Source organism: Gossypium hirsutum, chromosome A02 (assembly GCF_007990345.1).
Source record: "Gossypium hirsutum isolate 1008001.06 chromosome A02, Gossypium_hirsutum_v2.1, whole genome shotgun sequence".
NCBI lineage: Eukaryota > Viridiplantae > Streptophyta > Magnoliopsida > Malvales > Malvaceae > Gossypium > Gossypium hirsutum.
In genome coordinates, this window is record NC_053425.1 from 82846906 (window position 1) to 82855940 (window position 9035).

Genomic DNA, 9035 nt, shown 5'->3' on the forward strand with positions numbered 1-9035 from the left:
TAATCTGAGACAAACAAGACACCAAAGGCAAATATATATATATTTTCGAAAATAATTTTTTTATTAAATTAAATAAATTTGTTTTGAGATTTTTTCCGCCGTTTAACAGATTTTATTCGATTTTGTTTCCAAATTAAAAGTAAATAAAATCCATTTCAGGATTTATTCCCGCTGATTAACGGATTTTATTCCATTATTTTGATTTTATTTCCAAATGGGAAATTAAATGTAAATAAATTCTGTTTCGGGATTTATTCTCGCTGTTCAATGGATTTTATTCCATTATTTTGATTTTATTTCCAAACGGGGAATTAATGGTAAATAAAATTTGTTTCGGGATTTATTCCCACCATTCAACGGATTTTATTCCATCATTTAGATTTTATTTCCAAACGGGAAATTAAAGGTAAATAAAATCCATTTCGGGATTGATTCCCGTCCTTCAACGATTTTATTCCAAATTTTATTTCCAAAAATGAGTAAAATAAAATCCATTTCGAGATTGATTCCCGCCATTCAATGATTTTATTCCAATTTTGATTTTATTTCCAAAACTGAGTATTAAAACTAAATTAAGATTTGTTTCAGGATGTATTCTAGCTGTTCAACAGATTTATTACATTTGGATTTTGTTGCCAAAAACGAGAAACAAAAATTAAATAAAATCTGTTTCGGGATTTATTCCCACCATTTAACAAGATTTTATTTGATTTTTTTTAAATACAAATTAAATCAAATAAAATTTGTTTCAGGATTTATTCTAATCGTTTAACAAGATTTTATTCGATATTATTTTGTTTCCAAACAAAGATGTAATAAAATAATTTTCTTTTGGGATTTATTCCCGCTGTTCAACAGATTTTATTTTGATTTAGTGATATAATTTTGTTTCGGGATTTAATCCTGCCATTTAACAAAAGTGTTTTGATTTTGTTTCAAAATTTTAATTCTACCATTTAACAAATCAAAAAGAAATTTTTCTATTTATGGTGGCCTTAATTGTGACTTTAAATTGAATTAAAAAAATTTATCAAGATTAAAAAGACAATATGAGAATGCATGTCTAGAATTGGTTCTTTGACAGACTTGGTGTTTAAGCGTGCCAACTGCACCACCTCTCTTTTAGGGTTACCTACCTGGTGCATTTTATTTTATTATATTTTTTATTAGACCATATAAGCTTTTGTTTCAGGTTTTATTAGATTATCTGTTGTCTAATAAAAGTTGATAAAGTTTTAATTCTGGTTTTGTTTATTAACAGAAAAATGGAGACTCCCACCAATTCAATCAATTTGCAATCTGAAGCTTTGGTTCAAATGCAATCTTTGATCGAAAACTCAGTATTGTCGGTGGAGGTTTCTATAAGCCACAACGAGAAACCTGCAAAATTCTTGGGACATAATTTCAAGACTTGGTGACAGAAAATGCTATTTTATTTGACTATGTTAAACTTGGCCAAATTTTTTAAAATCCTACTATTAAAGAGGGCAAGGTTGATGAAGTTACTGCTTTCACTATTATTGAAGCTTGGAAACATTTAGATTTCCTATACTGAAACTACATCCTGAATGGATTGTCAGATGCACTGTACGAAGGGTATAGTGTTAAGAAAACAACTAAGGAATTATGGACATCGTTGGAACATAAATACAAAGCCAAAGATGTTGGAACTAAAAAATTTTTAGTTGCCAAATTCTTGAATTTTGTAATGATTGATTCTAAATTAGATGTGAATCAAGTGTAGGAACTTCAACTGATCATTCACGGAATTCTTCCTGAAGGGATGATGATAAATGAATCCTTCCAAGTGGTAGTCATTATTAAGAAGTTGTCTCTTACTTGGAATGACTTCAAGAATTACCTAAAGTAGAAAAGAAAGGAAATCTCAATGGAAGATTTAATTGCTAGAATTCAGATTGAAGAAGACAATAGAAGTACGGAAAGGAGGCTCAACAAAGCAGCAAATGACAATGTTGCTAGGGCAAACATCGTAGAAGTCAAGAATGACTTTAAGAAGGGAAAACAACCGTAGAATGGGTCTAAACTGATACCAAAATGTGGTGTTTCCAATAAGCAAAATTTTCAAGGAAAATGCTTCAATTACAACAAGATAGGGCATAAGTCATCTGACTTTAGGATCCCAAAGAAAGCTAGAGCTAACAAGGCCAATACCGTGGAAGAAATTTTCAAGGTAGTGTTCGACATGGACCTATGTGCCTAACACACGCAAGAACTTTGAATAAAAATGTTCTTTTTAAAAGGGGAATGTTTGTGGGAATGAGATATGTATTAATCTAAATACAATCTCTGTAAAAGCAAAACTATGAATAAGAATGTTGCTTCTTTTTCTGTTTATATGCTTAAGTAATTTAATTTATGGCATAGTAGGCTCAGATATGTTAACTATGATACTTTATGTACATTAATTAACTTAAAGCACATTCCTTCGTGTCACAATAACTATAATTATAAATGTGAAACATGTGTTGAGGCAAAATTAACAAGGTCAAACCACTTGATCTAATATATAGCAATGCTTGTAAAGCTTGGTCAAATGAGAGGAAGAAATAAATATTTTTATTACTTTCATTGCTACGTATATTTGCTTAAGAGAAAAGATGAAGACTATAGAGAATTTTATTCTCTATAAGCAAGAAGTTGAAAACTTAACTTAATAAAAGGATTAAGTGATCGTGGTGGTGGATATGTTGAATCATTTACGCAACTTGATAACACCATCATACTTTCCTCAAATAGAGTAGTAGAGCAGAAAAATGGGACTCTAAAGGAAAAGATGAACGCACTGCTAAAAAACTTTGGGTTATCATAGGAAATGTGGGAGGGGGAGCGTCTTTATGAGTTAATTACCTTTTAAATAAGGTACTCCACAAGAAAAGGGACAAGACACCACTTGAATTATGGAAAGGTAGAAAACTATCCTACAACCACTTAAAAGTGTGGAAGTGTCTTGCTAGCATAACGTATAATGGTAAGTCAAGGCATATGCGTCATCGACACAATACCGTTAAATAAATGATCTCAAACGGAATTATCTCTATTAATTTTTAAAAATTAAAAGATAACATTGATGATCTGCTAACTGAAGGCTTAAAACGAGATCATGTTGTTAAACATCGAAAGGAATGTTACTAAACCCTTTGAAAATAAAAGACACTATGTGAAGGAAAACCTTAGCTAGTTGACTGGAGATCCCAAGATCTAGGTTCAAAGGGACAACTTAATTGCATAGACCTTATGAGGTCACTGTGGGGGTACTTATCCCAAGTTCGTTCCTATGATGTAAACAATGACTAAAAATAGGATAGGTTAAGCAATGCTTTTAATGACCATTGTGTGTTTCAGTGAGCCGAACAACATAAGTCACCTATGTGAGAGTGAAGTGGGGCTATTTCAAGGAGACTATTGGGGGCATAGTTCTCTCAAACTCTTATAGAACCAAGAGATGTTCATGGCCATATGAACATACCCATGAGAACTAAAACCTTGCCAGGGAGGTAGTTGTGTGAGGTATATCATCGTTTACACAAAAGGCAAAATAGTTCAAGGACATCACGCCTACTGGTCAGCTAGTAAAGTAAATATAATTTCACAAAGGAAGGTTCAAGGGTGGATACCTACCTATCCTATGCAACTATCGATCATAAATTCTATCACCACATCGAGTCAATGTATTTCAATAAAACTATCAATTTTCATTCATGTGGGGGATTGTTGGAAAAATTGCATTTTTATGAGAACTTTGAGGCATATTCTCAATAGATAAAGGTGGAGAGTTGAATCGTAAACTTATGGTTTCATATTATATTCCATGAGACCGTTATAATAATATATCTTATGCTCAAAATGGTTGAGTGATGAATGAGAAATTGATGTTCAAAGTAAGCTACTTGGAAATATATGTTGAGGAAAAGAAAAGCTTAAATCCCCCATTGGTTAAATACCAAGTGTGAGATGGGTTTATATATGGGAATCCTCTTGAAAGGTGATTGAATGAGTAAGCTTGGAACTTTGCCTCGCACACAAGGGGGTGCAAGTCCAAACCCGATGGGGTTGGGGCATACCTGCACGACGTAGGCAATGTGAAATGTTCAGACTGGTCATGCCCGAAATAGGCCTGTGGATATTTTAACCCAACACGAAATTTAATTTGTCCTCAGCAAATATATACAAAATCTGATATAAAAGGAGATATATCCTGAATTGTTTGATTCTAATCAATTTGATTTGATTTTAATCAAATTGATTCAATTGCCCCTTTAATGCAGATTTTGTCTCCTTATACATGGATATTTCCATAAATTCCTCTACTTTGAATCCCTATAAAAAGGCTAAGACTTATTCAGAATTCTTTGCTAATTTTTCACTCTCTCACACCGATTTTCTGTTGCTATCAAAACTCTTCTTTCTTCTTCGAATTTTTCAAACGTTCCGATGATAGAAAAGGGCAACGTTCGTTCATTGATTGTCGTAGAGGTGCTACTAATTTGATCACTATTCTTGTTGTGTCCTGGGAGATATTCGACCAACCTTTCTTCAAGTACCGTAGGAGTGGCCGAATCTGTTTTAAGGAAACTGTGTTTCACAGGCCTCAACATTTCGTAAAATTTCTATTCTTCTTTATTTCAACTTTTTATTACGATTTTGTTTGATTTTCGTATTTGAAAAATTAATTATAAATCATTCTATTTATATTTTATTTTATATGTGTTTATTTATAATTAATTATATATCCGTTAACCTGTTTTTGTCCAACACCTAAAATCCTATTTTATTGTTTTGACTAGAACAAAAAAATGTCAAGAGATATGGCATGTCAACAATACAATTTCTGTTCTGTGGCGTCTAAATGATGAGGAGGGAACATGTTTGCATATGTTGGGCATTGTCAATGGAGAAAATGGAACTTCAAGAAGTGCTCGAAAGGATAAAGAGAAGTAGGGGTTAGGGTGGCCATTTTTCCCAGTTTTATTCTGTGTATCCCAAAATTACAAATTGCTTTCAATTTTTTGGTTTATAGTTTTTAATTGGCTCAATATCAATGGTGCTTGAGCTTTTTTGCTCTTGGTTAAGATAGAGAAAGAGATTTTTTTCAAGGCAACCCTTTCTCTTTAAAAAATATATATACACAAACAATTTTATCACTCTTCTCCTGCTATTTTTTTCTTCTTTCTATATTATTTACTTCTTTAATTTGTTCTCTAAAACTTTTACTGACAGTTTTTGTTGTTAAGGCAAAAAAGGAATGACGTGGTGGTGAAGTCATCTAAATATGGTTTTTCTCTCTCTCTTTTTATTTTAATTAGTAAGCATTTTTTTCATCAGATTTTCTCTATTGTTTATGGTTATCTATAAAAAAATGTATGTTTTTGAGGTGGGGTGATCTTTGGATGTCAGTGGAGTTGTGAAGTTTTCCGAAGTGACTGGCTCTAATTGTTGAATTAATCCAAATCCAAAAGACTTATTTGTTGCAAGTAGGTTGATTCTAGCTAGCTGGATGTTTTTTTTTTTTTTTGATAAAATATTGGGGCGGGAGATGGGGATAAAGTTTTAGTCTACATTGAACTTTGGCTTGAATGGATGCAAAGGGAACATTCTAATGATGGAAGAAGCTATTTTTTGAGTGAAGACTAAGAATAAGATGAGAGGAGGAAATGATGAGATGAGTCCCATGTTTCCTAGGCTTCATGTGAATGACACAAATAAAGGACCAAAGGCACCTTCTCGGAATAAGATGGCTCTCTATGGGCAGCTTAATGTCCCTTCCCAAAGGTTCAACTCAGGATCACTATCAATGTTGCCTCTTCCACCAAATAATAATAACAATAGCTTGGTTCCTTTAATATCATCAAACCATGTTTCTTTTTTTCGTTAGTTTGCAGTTTTCTTGGAAATTTTCTAGGCGGGGTGTTGTAAATTTAAGCAAATACTTGTTTAAGCATCATAGTCTCTTCCATCACATTTACGATGAACATTTATGTTACATTCCTAGTTATGTGGATTGAAGTAATTTCTTTCATGTTGTTTCTTGTGTGACAAGAAAATGTTTGTATTTGTAGAGTGATGGGGATGAAAAGAGTATGCTTGTGCCAATCTATAACTCCCATGAATATTCGATTTTAGCTGAAAAGTTTCATTCGTATTCCATTCTTGGGATTTAACTAAATACAATAAAAGGAAATCAAGAAAGAAATTACATGAAAGCTACTAATAACCATAATTTGGATACCACACTTGCAACACCAGAAGTTTCTAAAAGCAATCCATTTCAACAAGTGAATTTTTCTAATTTGAAGATATTTTCGTCAAGGAAGCTCGGATTCAATGATTACCTTATGGTTCCTGCTACCGCTGTGTCTGGAATAGATCAAAATTGCAGTTGCAGTCAGCAAAGCAAAGGACGGGGAAGTTTTTCTAAATTGAACTTGAGCTCTTTAATGCAACTTCATATTGTTGATGAAAAGACGATGAAGGGAAGTGATTCCGTTGATTCAGATTCTAGAAGGTATGCTGGAAATGAATTTGGTGGGAGTGGAAGATTATTTCAAAGTCGTTAAAATCTCATGGAAAGGCCTAATTTAATTCTGTCAAACAGCTCCATAGATATATTGAACAGTGAAGATGGTCTGGATGCTCGGTTGCATAACGTGTATATGGATGCACAAAACGATTTGATATTTAGGGAAAATATTTTGGTAGAAGCTGGCAAATGCCTGGAAAGTGCTTCCAAGGTGGGAAGCGATTCATGCTTGAGAGAATCACCTGAAGTTGATAATGGAAGCTCAAATGTGCTTGAAAATAGAAGTCAGACCCCTGGAGAAAAGAAATGTGGGGTCATTAGCAGACATAAAAATGCCCGAGGTGCTTCCATGGTGGAGTCCATATCTCCTTTTGATATAAGCCCTGATGATATTGTGGGAATAATAGGCGAAAAGAATTTCTGGAAAGTAAGAAGAGCTATTGACAAGTATCATTCCTTTGTTGTTGCTAAGAACATTAGAATTTGTTTAGCACAGTTTCATTTCTATACTTGTTGCTTCAAATCTTCATTTTTCTTCCGGTACATGAGTCCGACATTTGCATCTGACCCATATCCGGATATTATATTCCAAGGATCCCCAAAATATATGGAGAAAATTAGAAAGAAATGCACTCCTATTGGATACATACCCATACTGACCCGTTCACATCTAAGTCCAAGTGACATAAGCTAATCTTATTCTTAGATCTATTTTATGTACGTAGTCCCTTTGATCATGTCACATGGAAAATGTAAATTCAGTTTGGTGATTGAGATAGTTTTCATGCATAACTCACAAGGTATAAGACGAGAGGGAAAAAGGTCACTTTGCAATTGTGTTGACTCTTTCCATCAAATATTATATTGCATATTGCTATCGCTTCTGATATGCACTCAAACATTTGTTGCTAGCTCTTCTTCTTGATGACATACTAAATGATTGGCATATCAGTATTTTCAGCCAACAAGGAGTCTTTACCATGCAAGTCTTCGAATTGCATCGGCTCATAAAGATAAGCGGGTAAATGTGATAGCTACTTGCTAGGCATTTCAGCAAAAAATGTCTATCTTACCTCATATTTACTTGTGCATCAGTTATGTACAGGTTCAGAGGTTGATTGCTGGATCACCACATATGTTGCTTGAAGATACCTTACACATGGCTAAACCATCTTTAGATGTGTCTTCCATCAAGAAGTCACCATCTAACTATGTTCCTAAACAGCCATTCTTCCTTAAAAATAGTTCTCAAAAAACAAACATTAGCATCAAACGTGGCAATGACGATGCAGTTGCAAATCTTACTATTCCTTCTGCCATTGATGATACCAACCAAAGAGTAGTTCCACGTCAACCCAAAATACATGCCTTATTCAGGAAATCTATTGTCAACTCTGATGGCGACAAATACTTGGACATCTCCTTGTTTCTCTCCAACTGGAAGTCAATGGTTAGTTCCTATAATGTCTCCTTCAGAAGGAATAGTTTACAAGCCCTACAGTGACCCTTGTCCCCCAACTACAGGTTTTTTGGCACCAGTTTATGGCAATTGTGGGGGCTTTTCCAACTCTCACCAACAGGGAATCGAAAACTTCCTATAGGCCAGAATTTTCTACATTACGATGTTCCAGTTAGTAACCCATCAGTTTCTAGCTTAACGATTGACCAAATGAGCTCATTTAATGGAGTCCGATTTGTTTGAAGCGTAATGAAAAAAAAATCAATACTAATTTTCTATTTCACACAAATAAAACACAACACAATTTTTTTTTCCTCTCTATACTAGCTGTTGCTAGTTTTCTTTTTCTCTTCACAGCACTTTTTCTTTCTTTTTACTCTCAAGGCTCACTAACATTTCAGAATCTATTATACCAACCCATGAACTATATTTATAATCTTACTAAGACTTAAACTTCAATTCTTGCCTTCTAAGGCCATTCAAACCATTGTTTTCATCATTATCTTTATCCTTTGATTTTTCATGAAACTTCCAGCATGATAATGCTTATCGCAGGCTAATTTGTAAAGTTGCAGCCACTTTGCAATCAATTTCAAATCCACGATTCCATAAGGTTGGAAGACAATTTGAATAGCAATTTTTGGTTGCAATTTTTATGCCAACTTTGAAAGTTGGTTTGATTTCTAACACTCCCCCTCCAACCGAGCTTTTCATTCCAAGATTTTTTTTGAGTTTATGGAGTACATCCACTTTCAATGGCTTTGTAAAAATGTGCAAAAATTGATCTTTTGTTCTGCAGTAAATTAATTCCACATTTTTATTCTTCATTTGCTCTCGAATAAAATGATACTTTGTATCGATATGTTTGCTTCGACTATGAGACATCAGATTCTTTGTAAGAGATATTGTGAACTTGTTGTCAACATAAATTGTGATTGGTCCTTCTTGTATAATAGATAATTCACCCAAAATATTCTTCAAGCAAATTTCTTCACACATGCATGTTTCAACACCCATGTATTTTGCTTTACATGTTAA

At 33.6% G+C, this 9035-nt stretch overlaps 1 protein-coding gene across 1 annotated transcript; it reads left to right on the forward strand.

The window, feature by feature from the left end:
- Positions 1-5659: 5659 nt before the first annotated feature.
- Positions 5660-8631, forward strand: LOC107952433 (protein EARLY FLOWERING 3-like). The gene is made up of 6 exons (XM_041084163.1): positions 5660-5875; positions 6315-6523; positions 6614-6985; positions 7500-7559; positions 7652-7988; positions 8533-8631. The coding sequence occupies exons 1-6, from the start codon at positions 5660-5662 to the stop codon at positions 8629-8631; spliced, it is 1293 nt and encodes a 430-aa protein (XP_040940097.1).
- The last annotated feature ends 404 nt before the right edge of the window (positions 8632-9035 follow it).